Raw genomic sequence first — 19,983 nt, 5'->3', positions numbered from 1 at the left:
ACTTGACAAAATGTCCTATCAATATCCTTCGGACACTGCGTGTGGATCTGTTTTGAAATGATGCAAGGAAATGTTCTTGGGTAATACGGAGGCCTGTTTTGAGGTCAGCTGTTCACTTGTTGATTAATTTGTTACAGTACATTCAGTAGTTTGTATGTGTTTGTTTTTGATGTGAACAAGTGTGTTATCACTTTTATTCTAGCGGTGTGCATGCTGGTGTAATAGATTATGAACTTTATTTTGGATAATGTTAATAATATGCTATGCTATAAGCTTTTGTTGTTGTTGATATGGCCCTATACATTTTTTAAGATTTCCCAAAGGAGTGTCTGGTAAAATTAAAAGTTAGGGAATGTGTCAGTGGAGTGGCCAATCAGAACAGCCAGTCATAAACACTGCCTGTCAATCAATTCGTCTGTTTGTGTTTACATTTACTTGTAAATATAAATACACTCAAAAGGATTATTAGGAACACCCTACTAATACTGTGTTGGACCCCCTTTTGCCTTCAGAACTGCCTTAATTCTACGTGGCATTGATTCAACAAGGTGCTGAAAGCATTCTTTAGAAATGTTAGCCCATATTGATAGGATAGCATCTTGGAGTTGATGGAGATTTGTAGGATGCACATCCAGGGCACGAAGCTCCCGTTCCACCACATCCCAAAAATGCTCTGTTGGGTTGAGATCTGGTGACTGTGGGGGCCATTTTAGTACAGTGAACTCATTGTCATGTTCGAGAAACCAATTTAAAATGATTCGAGCTTTGTGATATGGTGCATTATCCTGCTGGAAGTGGGTAGATGGTGGTCAAAAAGGGATGAACATGGTCAGAAACAATGCTCAGGTAGGACGTGGCATTTAAACGATGCCCAATTGGCACTAAGGGGCCTAAAGAGTGCAAATAAAACATCCCCAACACCATTACATCACCACCACCAGCCTGCACAGTGGTAACAAGGCATGATGGATCCATGTTCTCATTCTGTTTACGCCAAAATCTGACTTTACCATCTGTATGTCTGAACAGAAATCGAGACTCATCAGACCAGGCAACATTTTTCCAGTCTTCAACTGACCAATTTTGGTGAGCTCCTGCAAATTGTAGCTTCTTTTTCCTATTTGTAGTAGAAATGAGTGGTACCCGGTGGGGTCCTGTGCTGTTGTAGCCCATCCGCCTCAAGGTTGTGCGTGTTGTGGCTTCACAAATGCTTTGCTGCATACCTCGGTTGTAACGAGTCAAAGTTTCAGTCAAAGTTGCTCTTCTATCAGCTTGAATCAGTCAGCCCATTCTCCTCTGACCTCTGACAAGGCATTTTCACTCACAGGACTGCCGCATACTGGATGTTTTCCCTTTTAACACCATTCTTTGTTAACCCTAGAAATGGTTGTGCGTGAAAATCCCAGTAACTGAGCAGATTGTGAAATACTCAGACCGGCCCGTCTTGCACCAACAACCATGCAATGCTCAAAATTGCTTAAATCACCTTTCTTTACCATCCTGACATTCAGTTTGGAGTTCAGGAGATTGTCTTGACCAGAACCACACCCCTTATGCATTGAAGAAATAATATACATTTTTACACATTTTACATTCTTGACTTTATATCATTGGAAAGCTCTAAAAATGATGCACTAAATCAGTGGTTCTCAAACTGGGGTCCGGGGCCCCCAGGGGGGCCGCGAGATTGTGCCAGGGGGGCCCCAGTTTTATGTCATTTTATAAAATGCATTAATTTATCATGAATTCTGTGAAATTAAACTTTAAAAAAAAACAAGGCAGCACTACTTTGTATAATTTTATGTTTTGTTTAATTAAAATGTGAGGTTTTAGAACTGTTTTTTGTCATAAATTTTCTTTGGGGGGGCGGCAAAGAAATGCACCGTACACAAAGGGGGCCGCACGCTGAAAACGTTTGAGAACCACTGCTCTAAATAATAATGCAATGACAGTAATGAATACATTTTTGACAAAAGTATGCAACAAAACAATTACACCTAGTGGCTGTTAATAATAAATTTAATAAAAGTGTCTCAAAAGAACCCTCAGTTTGACTTATGAGACTTTTGGCTTTATTTTTTAAGCATTTTTGGTTTGAAACATTTACATTTTTTATAGATGTTTAATATAAAATAAATAAGTTTTGTCAACTTTTCACAAGCCAAAACTTAAAATAGCTGGTTGAATTGACCTAAAAAACCAATTTGTTTTAACGTCATGATGCATTCTTTTTTTGTAATCCCCCCCCCCACACACAAAGGGGGTGACAGTTAAGGGGTTAAATGCAAGACTAAATGATGTCTGCTATGAAATGCTTTCATCCCTACTATCAAAAGTCATCTTTGCAAAAGTTTTAGACTATAAATACTCCATAGTGTAAATATGGCTTAATGAAGGCATCCAAAATGTGAAGTGCTTCTGGGCCCCCGGGCTGCAATCGAGAACTGCTGGCTTGCAGCACATTAAAGGGTTTACATTCCAACTTGTAATGAAGCAAAATGTTTGTAATGCACGAATGGTATTCTGCTCTTTCACACAACATACTCCTTTTACACATGTGCATATACAGTACATCGCATACAAATTAAAACATACAGGATGATGTAAGTAGCATACCGACTTGTACTTACATACATAAACACATTTTATTATAGAATATCGAATGAAAGGTCATGTACAGGCGTCTGAAATGCATAGTAGTTCAATGACCTCACGTCATCTTCCTCTTATTTAGTGAGCTATTTCAGCTGTTGCTTTCTTAACAAGGTGCCTAAATAGTTTTTGATTGAAAGGGCAAAGATTGTATGTATTGCATTTCTGTTTCAAAATACATATCTTACTGGAACCTACAATAATTTTGCTTGTACGGTATGCGTTTCATAATGGCTGTCATATTAGCTTCATAATTTACAATGATATGCCTTCATAAATCAGTTGAAGGAGATTCAGTAAGCTTAAAGTTGAGCCGCAGGACTATCCGTTACACATAGCTGTGTGTGCTGTGAATAAAACTTGAAACTGGTTGAGACAACTTCAAGACAATGGTTGTTTTGGACTTTGTTGTTAGTGCATGTGTTTCTGTGATTGCACATGTGTGTGTGTGTCTGACAGAGGTGATGATGGCTGTAGGTGTTATATTAATGCTGTGGGGTTTATTTTTGAAAGCTGGGACGTACCGTCTGTCTGCTTAAATGTGTCTGCATGTCCTCTACTGAAATCTGAGAGCTGTTCCTACTCACTCTCACTACAGTTTACTTTGTCTAGTCACATACAGTGCATAAAAGAGCGATAGGTGGACAAACTTTATTGAACTGAAATAAGATATACAGATATGTACAAAAAAAGCGAAGTACATGTAAATACAAACACTAGTAACATTTCTTTAGAAAAAACACACATGGAAGTCTTCCAGTTACAATTTTGTTGGCTGTGCTGGCTTTAATTCTGGAACATTCATGTGCGTTGGCAGAGCAGATAAAAGCAATACTTTCATGGAAATAAAAAATAGCTTCCCAAAATGGTTGTGAACAAACTGTCATGCCTCAAAGGAACTGTTTCCAAGAATCATAAAACAACTCTTTCTCCATCTGTTCCCAGTTAAATTTGTATTGTAGAGCATCCAGTTGGTCTGGAGATGAGCAATGTACAACAGGGAAAATAAGTATTTAATACATCAGCATTTTTATCAGTAAGGGGATTTCTAAGTGGGCCATTGACACAAAATTTCCACCAGATGTAGCCATCAAGCCAAACATGGAATTCATACAAAGAAATCAGAACATTCAAGTATACAAGTTGAGTCATAATAAATAAAGTGAAATGACACAGGGAATAAGTATTGAACACATAAAGAGAACAAGGTGCAAAATGGCACAGAAAGCCAAGAGATCACCTGAAATCTGTCAGTATTGAAAGAGAAACCCTCCCCCCTATCAGTACGAATTGATATCAGCTGCTTTAGTCCTAATTGATGGCCTATAAAGGCTTTTCATTACCCAGGATGCACACAGGAAAGACTTCATGATGGGTAAAAGCAAAGAACTCTCTCAAGATCTTATCGTTGAAAATCATTTAGATGGGGGAATGGTTATAGGCGCATTTCCAGAATGCTGAATGCTCTTGTGAGCACTGTGAGGGCTGGAAATGGAAAGCGCATCACTTCACCATAAACCTGCTCCACGTAAGATCCCTGTCCAAGGAGTCCAAAGAATAATCAGGAGAGCCTAGAACCACATGAGAACTTCAGGAAGACCTTGCATCAGAAGGTACTGTTGTTTCAAAGAAAACTATAAACAATGCACTGAACCGCCATAACATCCATGCACGCTCACCATGCAAAACTTTTTTGCTGAACAAAAAGCACGTTGAGGCTCGGTTAAAGTTTGCGAAAGAGCATTTGGAGAAGCCTGTGGATTATTGGGAGACTATAGTATGGTCAGATGAAAGCAAAATTGAATATTTTGGCAGTCATTCTTCACACCATGTTTGGAGAAGAAATGGCACTGCCCACCACCCCAAGAACACCATGCTAACAGTTAAGTTTTGGGGGTGGAAGCAACATGGTTTGGGGCTGCTTTTCAGCAAGGGGTACTGGGAATAATACTTCATATTATTGAAGGCAGGATGAATGGAGAAATGTACCAGGACATTCTGGATAAAAATCTGCTGCCACCTACCAGAAAGCTGAAAATGAAAAGATGGTGGACATTTCAGCAAGACAATGATCCCAAACACAAGGCCAAGAAAACAATGAAGTGGTCAGTCACCTGACCTAAATCCCATAGAAAATATGGAGAGAACTGAAGATCAAAGATCATAAAGAGGCCCAAGGAACCTCAAGATGTAAGACCATTTGTGTGGAAGAATTGGCCAGAATCACTCCTGAGCAATGCAGACGACTGGTCTCTCCATACAAGAGACGTCTAGAAGCTATAATTACCAACAAAGGCTTTTCTACAAAGTATTAAATAAAGTGTGTTCAATGCTTTTTCTCTATGTCATTTACTTTATTTATTATGACTCAACTTGTATACTTAAATGTTCTGATTTCTTTGTATGAATTCAATATTTGGCTTGATGTCTACATCTGGTGGAAATTTTGTGATTAGCCCCCTTAGAAATCCCCTTACTAATAAAAATGCTGATGTGTCTTATACTTATTTTCCCGCTGTATATTTATACTTCTGAATGCATATGCTAATAAGCTTGCTACAAATCTTTAAAAATGCCAGTATCCCTACCAATTGTTCCATAGTAACCGCATTACTTTGGAGAGCAGCAATGGTAGTGGCACAGGTTTTTCAAACCCCCCCCAAAAAAAACTTTTATACCCCTATATACCAGCTATTTTTGAGCATTCCTTCGTTTTGATTGGGTTTTCTTCTATTTGCAAAAAGTAAAGTTACTATAGCTGAAAGCTACAGTAGTCTGTAGATGACAAAACACTCAGTGAAGAAATACAAGTTAAGCCTCATTCACATTAGCAGCGACTAGCAGTAGCAGAGCGGCGCAATCTCATTGATTTCAATGGAAGTTTGGTGACTTTCCATGGCACGAGTGACAGTGACCGTTGGTGACCGGATGGCCGTGTCCAGTCACGCGACAGTTGAGAAAAGTTTAACTGTATGCAAATCATGAGAGACTTTCTGGAGCGACTACCAATGAGAGCGAAGCAGTGAAGGTCACGTCATCCGTCTTTCGTCAATTGCTGGAGTGGATGTTACTTATTTGTTTATGACAACCAGATTTAGAAACGCCCCCTAACAACCTTGTTGAAAGAGACAAGTGACAAACAGCGACAAAATCGCTTATAATGTGAATGTACCTTTAGGTGAAGTATAACCATCACTAAGTGATGTGATTGTCAAGTATTTCCATACTTAAAATGTGACCTGCATTTAACCCATTCCAATGAGAAGTGAACACACACACACTTGGAGCAGTGGGCAACTATCATTGCAGCACCCAGGGAGCAATTGGGGCTAAGGTGCTTTGCTCAGGGGCACACCAATTTCAACCTGCCGATTGTGAGACTCAAACCGGCGACCTTTAGGTTATAAGCCTGACTCTTGAATCATTAGGCCACGACTACCTATACAGAATAATTTACTATCAGGTTTACCATTAAAACCGTACTGTCCTGACACAAAAAGTGAAAGACCAAATGACAAGGTCCGATCTCAACTAGACTTTCTTTTGATCCATCAGCCAAGCTCCTCCAAGGAACTCTCCCATTTCTTCCGGTCTGCCACGGCACTTGGGTTGGGGATGAAGCAGAGATCTGAAAAGACTGGCTGCAAGAGGGGTGAATTTCATAAAGCGTGAAGGTTCCTGGTGTGACCAAATCTTCTCTGATACCGAAATGCCCCATTTCCTCCACTGTAAATACCTTTTGTATGCCACATTGTCTGATACAGTCTCGGACCATGGATGGTTTCCCGTCAACATGGCATAGACCAGAATGCCCAAAGCCCAGCTGTCTGTACTGGGATCTACAGTACAGTACATCTTTTCAGGTTTTTCACCGTGCACCTTTTCCTTGTTCCCATTGTTGTTCACTTCAAAGCATCCAGAGTCGATCTTCTTCGTCACTCTTGCTATTTTAGACTCTGGTGTGCAGTATGGGGAGCTGTACCATATGCACTGTACCCTGGTGCCCACAGCCTTCGCCATGCCGAAATCACCAAGCTTGACCCAGCGGCAGTCACGGTCACATAGGAAGATGTTCTCGGGTTTGACATCACGGTGGACGAAACCCAACGAGTGGAGATGAGTGAGGGCACCGCTGATCTGCGATGCCACTTGCTGAACACGGTTCTCCTCCATACCGACCTGCAAGAAAAATAACACCATTAAAGGATTAGTTCATTTTCTTAAAAAAAATGCAGATAATTTACTCACCACCATGTCATCCAAAAATGTTGATGTCTTTCCCCGTTCAGTCGAGAAGAAACCATGTCCCTTGAGGAAAACATTCCAGGACATCTCCCATCCCAATGGACCCCAATGAACCCCAACACTTTTAATACAGTTTAAAATTGCAGTTCCAAAGGACTCCAAACAATCCCAAACGAGGCACAAGGGTCCCCTCCAGCGAAACGACTGTCATTTTTGTTAAGAAAAATAAAAAATATCCACCTCTAAGCCACAAGTTCTCGTCCTCCCTTGGTCGTGTGATGCGCCAGCGCGACCTCGCGTAATATATGCGAAACTACACCCCAATGTTTACAAGTGTGGAGAAAGAGGACCGTTCCGATGTTGTTGTATGTCAAATGATACTAATGAATGTCTTTGTGTCAGTTTACTGTTTAAAATAGTCCGCAAATGTGCGTTTCTTATATGTAACATTCCTGTTAATGACCTTTCGACGTCATTACGCAATTACCTGAGGTCGCGTCACACAGCCGGAGGAAGAAGAGAAGTTGTGGATTAAAAGTGCAAATTTTTTCTTGCCAAAACTTACAAAACGTCTCGCTAGATAAGACCCCCACGCCTCGCCTGGGATCGTTTAGAGTCCTTTGAAACTGCAATTTAAACTGCATTAAAACTGTTAAGTGTTGGGGTCCATTAAAGTCCATTAAAACGAGAAAAATCCTGCAATGTTTTCCTCAAAAAACATTACATCTTCTCGACTGAACAAAAAAAGACATCAACATTTTGAATGACATGGTGGTGAGTAAATTACCTGGATTTTTTAAAGAAAATTGACTAATCCTTTAACAGACAACGCTGCAGAAAGATTGTAAATAAGTAAATAGTTAATTATTAACTCCAATATATAAGTTTGTGAACATCGACAGCACACAACTCCAGGCCGGATTTGCCCCGGAGCTACTGACTTCAGTGTGGATCTGGCCCGGAGTCGTTTGCTGTGTGGGTGACTGCAAAAACTGAAACTGAAATGTACCAACCTCAGGAATAATGACATCATAGAGGTCACCATAGATGCAAGGCTGTTGTGCAAACACGTAGTGGGTAGGAGTGGAGAACGCGATACCAAGAGCCGAAGTTAAAGACGGGTGCGTGCAAAAGGCCAAAGAGAGATTGTATTCCCTCAGAAATGACAGGAGACACGTGGAGTCTCGTTGAAAGAATTTAAGAGCCATTGGAGTTCCTAGTGCATTTGCAAAATTGGAGAAACAAGAGTAGAAATGGTCAGATATAAAGGAAGAGAGAGGCACAGGTTAGGGTTAGGTAAAAAGTAGGTCAATAAAGTGATGTAGTATAGATAAAAATAAAAAGCCATAAGTCAAGGTTGTCATCACTAACCTCTCTTCTTGTGCATAGCTAGCATGACTTTGCCGTATGAGCCTTCTCCTAGAAGTTTAATGATCTGGAAATGATCTGAGGTCTCCAGTGATGCCAGTGACTGAGCTGTGAGGTGACACAACTCATCCAAGAGTCTTGTATGTGTCTGCATACAAAACCAGCCATGATCAAAGTTACAACTGGATGTGCAAAACATTAACACCTAATGTAATTTAGGAGAGAATTTGTATCTTGTCCAACAGTTATTCGATTTATTTTTTTGATATTGTACAATACATGTGTTAGTGCGTTCAGTAAAGCTCCTCTCAATTTGCCCCCATATTTTTTGTGTCTTAGTTTCTCTGGCTGTCAACATAAATATCACAAATCCCTTGTCGAAAGCAAATACATTGGTCAGTGGATCTGGTGGAATAGTAATCATAGTGATAGTAGTCTGTCAATGCATACTATTACAGGGACTTGACAGTGAAAGAAACATTTCCGTGAAAGGATCTGAGAATCGTAACTCTCCCCGGACAGCTGTGTGGGACAGCACCAGAAATGGACATAAACTGTAGCCTCATCTGAGCCTCATGAGATTATCATCATGTGTTCTGTTCATTAATAGTCCTAGTATTGGTGTCAGATGTGATGGTCGGGCATACAGTAATTTTCATGAAAGACAAGCAGTTAATGCGTGCCTGGCCGTGTCCCAAATGCAGAAAGATTATGGGATGAGGATAGAGGATCAGTGTTGCACAAGAGGAATAAGATGCACCTGTTGGGCATCAGTTGTGTGAGAACAGATGACCCGTGGAAAGATTCGTGTAGTTGAGGAACAAAGAAATAGACCGCACAGCTTCTGGATTAGATAGAAATGTTGTGAATTGTTATGTAACACATTTTTTAAAGTTTTCAGTTATGTTGTGACACGGGGAAGCCGATATCGCAGCAACTAAGGTTTAAAAACAAATTTTTTTAATACACAGATGCTTTGTTTAAGGATTTCAACTTGCATAAAAACTTTTAAACTGGAATAGTTTTTTTGCAATTTTTATCTCAAAATTAAACTCACGTTGCTTTAGAAAGCATCTGATAAATGCCCAAATATAAATGCAAATATATATTAACTATTAATATATATATTGTATTATATTGTATGTTATATATATTATGTATATAAAAATATATTTATTTATTTATTTACATATAATATATTTATTTATTTACGTATAATATATTTATTTATTTATTTACATATTTATTTACTTATTTATTTATTCATTTATTTATTTATTTATTTACACTGATATGGAAATTTTGGCCGATACCGATAACCGATAACTCTTTATATTTGGGGGCCGATAACCGATATATATATATTATTTTCGCAATGAAAAACTTCCAGACCGCGGAAATCTTGGCTTTGCGCTAGACTAGCATCTTCTTAAGCCCGCATCACGTGTCATCTTCATGCTATGTCACAGAAAGCACCAATCAAAACTTCACATGGCCAGCAAGAGCAAGTGAAGTGGTTCAACATACCAAAATAATCCATCATTTATCGGCTTTCATTTATCGGCCTAATTTTGCTATCAGACTGATAACCGATAATATAAAATAAGCAGTTATCGGCCGATAACGATATGTCGGCCGATATATCGTGCATCCCTATTTATTTGCATATAATATTTATTTATTTACATATATTTATTTATTTACATATAATATATTCATTTATTTACATATAATATATTTATTTTTGTATTTACATATATATATATATATATATATATATATATATATATATATATATATATATATATATATATATATATATATATATATATACATACATACATACATACATACATACATACATACATACATACATACATACATACATACATACATACATACATACATACATACATACATACATACATACATACATACATACATATATATTTACATATATATATATATTTACATGTAATTTATTTATTTATTAACACATATAATAATTTTTTTATTTATTTACTTACATATGATATATTTATTTATTTATCTATCTATTTATTTACTTATAATTTATATATATATATATATATATATATATATATATGCTATATTCTTGGGTCAATAAGTGAACAAAAAAAAAAAACTACACTAGCATACATTTACCTATATATTAAAAATGTATTATATAAAATATTATATAAATAATATAAATATAAAATTTTATAAATGTCAGGTCAGAACACGTTATCATGTTTTCTAATGTTTATGTATTTCTTACTGTTTAAAATGTACTCAAAAGCCTGTTTAATGGCAGGATCCATTGTGACAACTTACTCCATATTTTGGGGCACGCTGTCATAAAACATCAACATGTGTCCATTTACTTTTATTCATTTTTAGTAGAAACTTTGTCCAAAGCGACATGACATTTTGTGTGTTCATTTTTATTAAATGTTCAGCAGTTTTTCTTTTTTTGCTAATCAATATGTAAATATTTTAACATTTATGTATCCAAGGTTTGCCATCATGCAAAAATATTCACTGGAGTAAAAAGTGTGATAACTAGCCCTGGTCTTTTTCAAGCAATCATTGCCAAACCTAAACTTTATAACTTTACATGATGCTGTTTAAATATGAACATATATACATACAATATATATTCCATAAGTAACACACATACATTATAACCTAATGCATATATTCCTACATTGTGCCTGTATTAAGAATAAACTTACCGTCATATTTTTTGTCGCTGAATGCTGTAAAGAAAATATTCAGGTGCAGATTCCTATCAATCAGTTCTGGTCCCTTAAAGCTGCAGGTCAACCAAACACATCAGGTTAACCAGTCATAAACCACACGATTGAGGTTGCCTTCGTCTCTGTTGGTTTATAAGGGCGTCATGATCTCTCTTCTACCTGCTTCATGTTGTCATCAACGCCCCTTGGATGTTATAGGGTTCATTTCTATTGGCACATTGTGTGCAATAAGCTCTTTGTTTCCAAACCGTATGAGATATTTACCGGACAAACTGCTGTGTTATCTGTCCCTCTGCCCTGTTTAGTGTACTTGTGGATGAAGGCTTTGACACATGTCATGACTTTTACCAGCATGATCGATTACGTTTTCAACTCCTCTCTCTCTCAGCGTGCATGACAAATCTAACAGCTGTGGCGTAGCTGAATGATAAAGCTTATACTGCAAATCTCTTGCTCTGCTTAACGCTGCCAAGTCATGTCCAGTTCTGTCCACCCTGTCTTTTTAAGCTTTATATGCTGCTGTACACTCTCATAAAAATTAGGATGCCTCACATGCCAGAACATTTAGCTCAGTTTAGATTTATTAAAAGGTAAGAAAGAAATGGTTCTTTTAAAGAACTGTTGACTAAATGACTCTTGAGGAACCAAAAATGGATCTTTTAGGCATCGCTGTTAAGCACCTTTAGCTTTTAAGAGTGAACAGTCTGTAGGATATCTCGTTCCTTCGTTCTGCACCGTTTGGCATCAGCTGACGTGCCCAAGATTTTGATATTCACGCTTGACTATGTCTCGTAATTTATAACTGGATCTACTTGAGCTTAAGAAAATGCTCAGCCAAACAGGGGCGGTTAAATTTGGCATCGCAAGAACCTATAAGGAAGTTAAAGTTTATTTTAGTAACATGCATGAAAATACAACAAATATAATTGGTCACGAAAAAAGCATTACAAATGCTTGGATGATGGATGATTCATCATTTCGTTCTTTTATTAAGAAGTTTATGTTCCTGTACACTGTCAAAATAAATGATCATAAAATGGTCCCATGCTGTACCCTTTAAAAAAAGTACACCTTTGTAAGTTCATATTAGTAACTGAGAGGTACATGCGGGTATCAATGAGCGCATATTAGTACCCCAAAAGTACATATTGGTTCCAAACACAATGTTCCCATACTTTAGTATCTCCTTGGCACAGAATGTAAAATTGTAATGTAACATTTTTATTGAAAAACAATGTGATGAAACAATTAAATACACAAATAATAAATACAAAAATAAATAAATATTGAAATGTATGAAAAATAAAAACAAGTAACACTGTGACTCATACAAGCACTGAATCATATGCATCTCAAATCATGGTGCATTAGAGTTTAGTAGACATACTTATGTTACAAATGAATGATTTTTCCAAATGATTATCAAATGTTAACACCACTTCATTATGGGCCTGGTGACTAAACAACGTAAATTTAGGCTTTGTATGAATGTGTCAGTCTGTTGTCTTAAACTCTTAAACTTGGAAAAACTTTGACCTTAGTTACTGCATCCTGCATCAGTTCACAATCTCTTACATTTTCACACTGTAGACTAAACACAAGTAAAGAATAAACAAAAGGTAACGTCACAGACATTGTGTGCATTTCAAAACGTAAAACAAAGCTGCATGTAAACAAAGCTGTGAGGAACAGACAGAGTTTTTTTGTTCCTGGGAAATCTGGAAAATATGTATTTTAATATTATGTAATCTGAACAAAGGTATAAACATTAAAACCAAATTTATTCCTCACATCATTTCATTTGTTCAACAGTTCTTTGAATGAATAAGCCTTAATAAAACTTTTAAGGTAATTTTCTTGTTTTTTCTAAGACCCAAATGATAATTTGGTCACTTTGATATGTCAAGTAGGACGTGATCGAAATAAATAAATAAAAAAATTAAATAACTGCACGACCTAGACTGCATCATTTCACTATAGCACAATAATGTGTTACATGGCGACATCTAGTGACCACTTTTAGCAACTGCCTGCAGTTGATTTCACAAAGTCCCATTTGGCACAAGCAAGATTTTCATAAAGTGCTGTCTCATCCACTTTGTGTATAAAAAATACTGGTAACACTTTGCAATAAGGTTGTATTTGTTAACAATTAGTTAATTACTTCATGTAAATGTACTACATTTATAAAATCAAGCATTGTAACTGTTAACTGAATGCCCCATGAACTTACATGACTAACTGTATTGACATGAACTAACATTAACATGAATTAATACATGATGTATTAATGTCTGTTAGTTAATGCATTTACTAATGTTTAATACACCCTTATTGAAAACATTTTACAAAAATACTTCAATGTAAACAAACAACTCATCAATAAATAACTTTAAATATTAAATATATAATTTAAATATGAAATGTATGAAAAACTCCTCTTATTCAGGATAAAATGAAATGGAGGAATCTGAACAGAAGAGTTAAAGGAGGGGTAAGCTTTTTTTGGGTAAACGTTGTTGATATTTCAAAACACCAAAACAAACACGCCGCTACCCCCAAAAGTTTTCGGAGCCTAATTTGATAGACCCGCCCCACACATACATACACAACCCACCCAGGCAATGAATATGCTGTGCCAGCCGGCTGAGCGTATGATGTCGTAAAAGTGTAAAAGCAATGTGTTTTACTAGTAATCCAGGTCGAATGCGTTTTGGTACTAGTACTGCATGTTTTAACATGTGAATGGTTTTGTTTAGTTTCACGCGGAAGGCAACGCTTACATAAGCTGCATTCAGGCTAGCAGCGACTAGCAATAGCAGAGCGACGCGATCTCATTGATTTCAATGGAAGATTGGCGACACGTGCGACAGTGGCCATTGGCGACTGGATGGGGCGTGCCCAGTAGCGCGACAAAGAAATGTTTAACTTTATGAAAATTATGAACGACTTTCGGGAGCGACTACCGATGAGAGCGAAGCAGTGGAGTTCACGTCATCCGTCTCTCGTCAGTTACTGGAGTGGATGTTACTCATTTGTTTATGACAACCAGATTTAGACACACCTCTTTTGAAAGAGACAAGTGACACAGCGACAAAGTCGCTTATAATGTGAATGTACCTATAGACTGTATAAAACATGGACGTAGTGTCCGTGACGTCACCCGTAGGTGTCCGAAGAGCTTATTAAAAGATACTTAATATTAACAAGATGCATCACTGGTATTAATATAAATAAAGAATAGCTCTAGTCCCGCCTCCCAGTAAAAGAGCCAATTGACCATCGTCAAATAATAGGATCCTTTGGCATGTGCCGGATCGACAAGTCTTGTTCTAACAAGACCTGAGGCATTGCAAATATGGCGGCGCTTCCTTAAAAGGAATTTTGCATTTCTGAAGCTAAAGGTGGGCGGAGCCAGCATTGTCATCATGGCATTGCGTCACCACGAGTCACTCACGGATAAAAAAATGGACAAAGAGGTGGAACGTATGGAGCTGAGGTGCCTGGATGTTGAAACCACACCCACCTAGCTCAACGGTAGTCACTCAAAAGGTTTAAGTCACAAAAGTGTAAGTCGCTTTGGTGTTGGAATTACGAGTGGGATTGGAAGTTTGCCCCTTGGATGTTAAACAATCGGCACAGAGGAAGAAGCAGAGGTTGGTGTGTTGCTGCGGACAAATGCCTGGTAACAGGAGACATAGAACGCATACACATGCTGCAGGCTTAAATACTTGCAGTAGCGCAAGTAAGTCTGAGCGCACTATCCTCCCCATTATTAGTAGACACGCCCCTTACTGATGATTAGCTACAAGTGTGTTTTGGTACTCGGCCCAACGTACTTGTCCAATACCGCTTACCCCTCCTTTAAGGAATTGGAAACTTTAAGGCCACTGTGCCGACAGCATGAAGATGAGAGGAGGGCTACAGGCTTCATTCGATATGAGCCGCTATCGTCTACGTTTCAGAACTCCGAGAGCTCTCCTGTACCAGTCACAGAATAAATACAGTTTCTTTTGGATCTCCATTGTGGTCTGGTACATACTCCAGGATGTATTTAGGGTAGGCAGGGTAGGGCGTACAAACTCGGGTGGTGCGCTCCCAATCTGTAAGAAAGATTTGTTATTAATATTAGCAATAACTATATTGCTCATTGTTCATGTTAGCTTACTAATGTAAAAAAAGCTCTTACCTCTTTGAGCACTTTGCGGCTGATGCTTTTGATGCGATGAATGAGCTTCTCTGTCTTACTAGAATCCATCTCAAATTCGTTCTGTTTCTGCATCAGCCAGTCAAGGTGAAAGAGAAATGATGTAAGACCGGAGTTCAGATGTGCTAAGGTGCTGCTCACCTGTGAGACATAAACAGCATGTCAAGATAATCTCTTTGTCTGATTGGTCGGTTCTTGATATTAATATTGGGGTGGCTACCAGTGTAAGGGGTAACGCATTACAAGTAATGTGCATTACGTAATAATATTACTTTTCTGAAGTAACGAGTAAACTAACGCATTACTTTATAAATGTACACATTAACATTTGAGTTACTTTTTCAAAAAAGTAATGCAAGTTACTTTTTTAGTTTAATTAGTTCGATTTAAAAAAATAATGTACTGAAATAAACTAAACGCGTAGTCACATTATGCACTCCATGCGTACACGCCTGTGTGGGAACAGTTTGAGTCAGAAACATTGATGGCAGTAACCTGGTTAAAACCAGACCATTTTCAGTAGTAACTGAGTTATGGTCTGGCAAAGCTTCATAGACAAATAATTTCCTAAGGGGCGTCACCAACAGACGTCTCTCAAATGCCTCTGTGTGCAATTGGATAGACCTAAAACCAATCACAGCGATGAAAGAGATGACGTATGCAGAGCTATATCAGACTTTTGCCAGATCCAGTCGGTAAGACAGCGATAACTACTTTTTTCTACTTTTTTTTTTTAGATATGAAGGCTTTGATTGTTGTTCTTTGCTCGGGCTTTAACGAAAAAACAAAAGTTTAAATTGCTTTAAACAGACTTGATAGCTGATTCGAATGAGTGATGGTCCACGACGGCAACCATCTTTGTAATGTACAAAAGGCTTGTTCAACTTCATGCGGCGCTGCAAGAATCAACAGCCGGATGACGTCAAAGTAGCCTACTGCGAGAGCGATTCGCGAAATCATACGGAGGAGTTTGCTTTTAAATCGCTCTCACGGAACTTGACGTCATCCGGTTGTCGATTCTTGCAAAAAAGCCTATTATCTGCTTCACCGTCGCTGCGCTGTCGTCATCATCGTGTAAAGCCCGCACCAGCGTGTCTGATTGTTGCCGCTATTTCTCGGCATTAGAAAATGGCTTTAATGGCCTCTTTGCCAGACTACTTTCAGAGCAAATCTAAATCTGCCGGAAGTTGTCTGGGTTTTCCCAGGCGAAGATGGCAGGCCAGATTTTTGTTAATGCAGGACTTTTAGTCATAAAAACACCTGCAAGGCCTGAAAGAGATCAAGCCTCAACCAAGAAAAGTAACGCAAAAGTAACTAAAAAGTAACATAAGCATCACTTCCATGAAAAGTAACTAAGTAACACAATTAGTTACTTTTTGGGAGTACCTTAATATTGTAATGCAAGTTACTTTCCCCCAAAAAAGTTACATTGGACAAGGTAAAGAACGGATGTCCTACCTCAAGAGATTTCAGGTCTTGTGCTGTGAATCTCAGTGTGGGTAGTGAGGTAAGATCATGTTCAAAGTCTTCCATCATCTCTGACATATCCTGTAAAAAAATACATATTAGCACCATAAAAAATACATCAAAAATACACATGTGTACCTCAAAGTGTAACGCATTAGGACCTTTTTAAAGGGTAATGTCCCAGCAGCTTTTGTAGCTTTTTTCCAGATTCAAAAGTTATGTAACATGCATTTAAAAAGGTTTAACCATTTGCTTACCATTTTCTCTGTTAACAATGTGGACAGTATGCGCATTTCGTCCTGAAGCCTCTGCAGGCCTTCTCTTCCATGTGACGAAGAAACAGGACGGCCCACAGTGAAGTGAAAGAGCTCAGTCCAAGTCATTAGGAAGATCAGAGAAAGGGTGGATTCGGGAAGCACTGTCAGCATAAAAAGAAAGATGATGATGATGATGATGATGATGATGACTCTCATATGTCAGTGAAACAGCTGCTACTCATCTGATTCACAACTTTGCACAGGTGCTGCGGTGTGTGTCCTCATCTTCTGTAAACAGTTGCTTGATTCAGTTTGCGCAAAAAGGCTCTGCCTTGTACTGTGTACACCGGATGGGATGAAATTTAGAGCACCCCGCAGGAATTTCCAAGGCATGCGTGTAAGTGATGCCAGGGTGTGTAACGCTTTAAAGATGTCACTGTGAATTACAGAATTAGGAGATGCTATTTGGATGAAAGGATGTGAGTCAGCATTTTTTCGGATGTAATGCTTCGATGCCGTCATGCCAAAATGTACGTGCAGAATGAACACAAGGGGCTAAACTGAGGTCATGAAATCGCACCAAATTGGTAATCCTGCACCTAGTGGAAATGTAAGCAAAACACTGAACCTAGGAATGTCCAGTCTGCCTTAGTCATAAGTGAATTTAATGTGAAACATTGGAGTGAAACATGCACGTTTTGGGTAATATGTTTACATTTTGTTATTTTAATAAAACCACATACACTTAAGAATAAATGGTTCTTTTCAACAATTCTTTTTAGGTATCAAAAGATACCATTTCTTACTAATCTTTATCTCAAGTCTAAATTTAGCATTGCCAACATATTTTTTATTTTTCATAGAGAAAATTGAAAATAGATACTAATTTATAAACACACAGGATTATTTGATCAGTAATTGAACGCTAGTAAGACACTGATCATTGGCTAAAGTGCAGCCTGTTTGATGTTTGGTCCGGTCTTTAGCTACAGCAACTCAAATGAGCCATGGCCGAACTCCGTCTGAAGATTTGAGCTCTTCAAATGAACACATTTAGCAGATAACTCTGTGATTCAGTCTCGTGATAAACGTCAAAAGGAAATTAACATGCTTGGAACCTTTCTAAATGGAGAAATTGTCGGGGTCACCGATTACCATTGCGTGCCACCCTAGCGGATTTGATGGCACGGCGACGATCTCCATCAAAACAAGTAGGCGAAGCGAAAGATCAAATTGAGTCAATTAGCACTGAGGCCGACGGTTGACTCACTCGCAAGCATCCTTCCGTCAGTTCGAGTGGAAAATGACTCTGGTTCTCGCTGATAGCATCGTTTCACTTACAGTACGTATACGCAGATAGCGTTGTGCATTATTACCCCAAAGAACCGCAACACTGATCCTGGATCAGCTTAAAATCTTAATTGCATGATCACATTTACAGAAATACCTGAGTTTGAGATCATTACTGTAACTACTGTAAAAGCCACAAATTATGTTTAGATCAGGAGAAAAAGGACATTGACCTTTGACCTTGATGTCATTGACCTTTGACCACCGGCTGAATCCATCTAATCTCCTTATTCGTTTACACACATATATAATATATATATTTCTTCTAAGGGTTTTTTTCCTCCTAGGACATTTCCCATTGGGTTTTTCTCCTAGGTTTTTTTCCTACCCTGGGAGTCAGACGGCTTAACCTAGCAACCTTAATCTCAGCCGCTGTATTTTGCTACTTATGTTGTCTGCTTCTATTAATGTAAAGCTGCTTTGAAACAGTTACTAATTGTGAAAAGCGCTATATACATCAAATTGAATAAATTTTTTTTGAATGTTGACCATTATTTTATTAGAATTCGGAGCACCAAATGTATTCATTTGCGATCCGGTCTGTGAAATCCAAGTCTTGTAATCTAATTAGGAGCATTAAAGTTTGATTTTAGTCATTAATTTTAATCTTTGACATGATCTTACTCAGTCAATATTAAAGATATCAAGTTTACATTTTAACAGATTTTTTTTTTACATTAAATATGATGATTTATTAAAAGTTAAATCACAAAAAATGAGCTAGGTTTTCACATTTAAATATTGAAAAGCCCCCAGAATAATCTGAAAATTGGGTTATATGATATACAGTATGGTAATAATTTAAACAAATATCAATCACATACAAACTTAACAATTTCCTTTCTGACAACTAGTCAAGGTATTAAAAACAAAGTTTTTTTTACATAAAAAGCAAAAAACTGTATCCATGCTTTGTAATACACATGCAACCTTATGATGCAATTCCCACAACATCACAGGCACACCCAATACACAATATCTATAAAATTCATTAAGTCATTAAAATGTATATAGTATGCCTTGAATAAACTCAAGGTTAGTAAACTAGAGTATCCTGCTAAATTTGTTTACTTTGGCTCTTACTGTATATCATTACAGTTCCCAAACAAAATTCATGGAAAGCAAAGAAAGGAAAAGTCTCCCTCTACAGGATCCATCCCATACGCCCTTCACATTACACCATGCCTGTGTTATTAATTGAAAAGGAATGAGGGGAAAACACTTACGTCTCATGGTAATCCTAAAACCTCAAATGGTAATAAAGTTGCCCTGTGTACAAACTAGTGTTATCACTCAACTAACATTTAGAGAAGTGAAAGGAGTCTCTTATATACTATGGGTAATGACACAGACTGAGTCATTCACATAAAACTACACACACCCCCTCACGCTGAACGTATCTTTTTTCTAGTGAATTCAGTTTTTAAATGATTTCCGCCAACAACTGGCTTGTGTTTGGCTTGTGACCCATGTTTCTAATTTAGGATTTTTTTTTTTGACAGGGCCTCTTAAGCACATAAGCATTTATTCACTAATGTACATTAGTGATAGACTGTATAGTCTAGTGATTTGTGTTTTTGGACATCAGTGTCCTAACTCTCTTATAAAAGTGACCTTTTATTACAATTATATCAGATTACAGTAGAGATGATGGACTCAGATGAGACATAAAACG

The 19,983-nt window shown here is 37.7% G+C and overlaps 2 protein-coding genes across 3 annotated transcripts; both read right to left on the bottom strand.

Annotated features, from left to right (window-relative positions):
* Window positions 1–3,287: 3,287 nt before the first annotated feature.
* LOC129455262 (serine/threonine-protein kinase SBK1) lies at window positions 3,288–11,776 on the bottom strand. Of its 2 annotated transcripts, XM_055219940.2 has the most exons (4): window positions 11,004–11,776; window positions 8,269–8,413; window positions 7,911–8,113; window positions 3,288–6,831 (listed from the first exon to the last, which is right to left on the bottom strand). In XM_055219940.2, exons 1-4 carry the CDS (start codon window positions 11,007–11,009, stop codon window positions 6,184–6,186), a joined length of 1,002 nt encoding a protein of 333 aa, XP_055075915.1. In that variant the 5' UTR covers window positions 11,010–11,776; the 3' UTR covers window positions 3,288–6,183. The 2 variants fall into 2 exon arrangements, with proteins under 2 accessions (XP_055075915.1, XP_055075916.1); XM_055219941.2 differs by lacking the exon at window positions 11,004–11,776 and having other exon boundaries at window positions 8,269–8,419.
* Window positions 11,777–12,018: 242 nt separating this feature from the next.
* il11b (interleukin 11b) lies at window positions 12,019–19,645 on the bottom strand. The gene is made up of 5 exons (XM_055219942.2): window positions 19,535–19,645; window positions 16,959–17,119; window positions 16,693–16,782; window positions 15,217–15,375; window positions 12,019–15,130 (listed from the first exon to the last, which is right to left on the bottom strand). Exons 1-5 carry the CDS (start codon window positions 19,539–19,541, stop codon window positions 14,975–14,977), a joined length of 573 nt encoding a protein of 190 aa, XP_055075917.2. The 5' UTR covers window positions 19,542–19,645; the 3' UTR covers window positions 12,019–14,974.
* Window positions 19,646–19,983: the final 338 nt, after the last annotated feature.

Source organism: Misgurnus anguillicaudatus, chromosome 20, assembly GCF_027580225.2.
Source record: "Misgurnus anguillicaudatus chromosome 20, ASM2758022v2, whole genome shotgun sequence".
NCBI classification, from domain to species: Eukaryota; Metazoa; Chordata; class Actinopteri; order Cypriniformes; family Cobitidae; genus Misgurnus; species Misgurnus anguillicaudatus.
The sequence above is the reverse complement of the archived record's forward strand: the minus strand, read 5'-3'. Positions and strand labels throughout refer to the sequence as shown.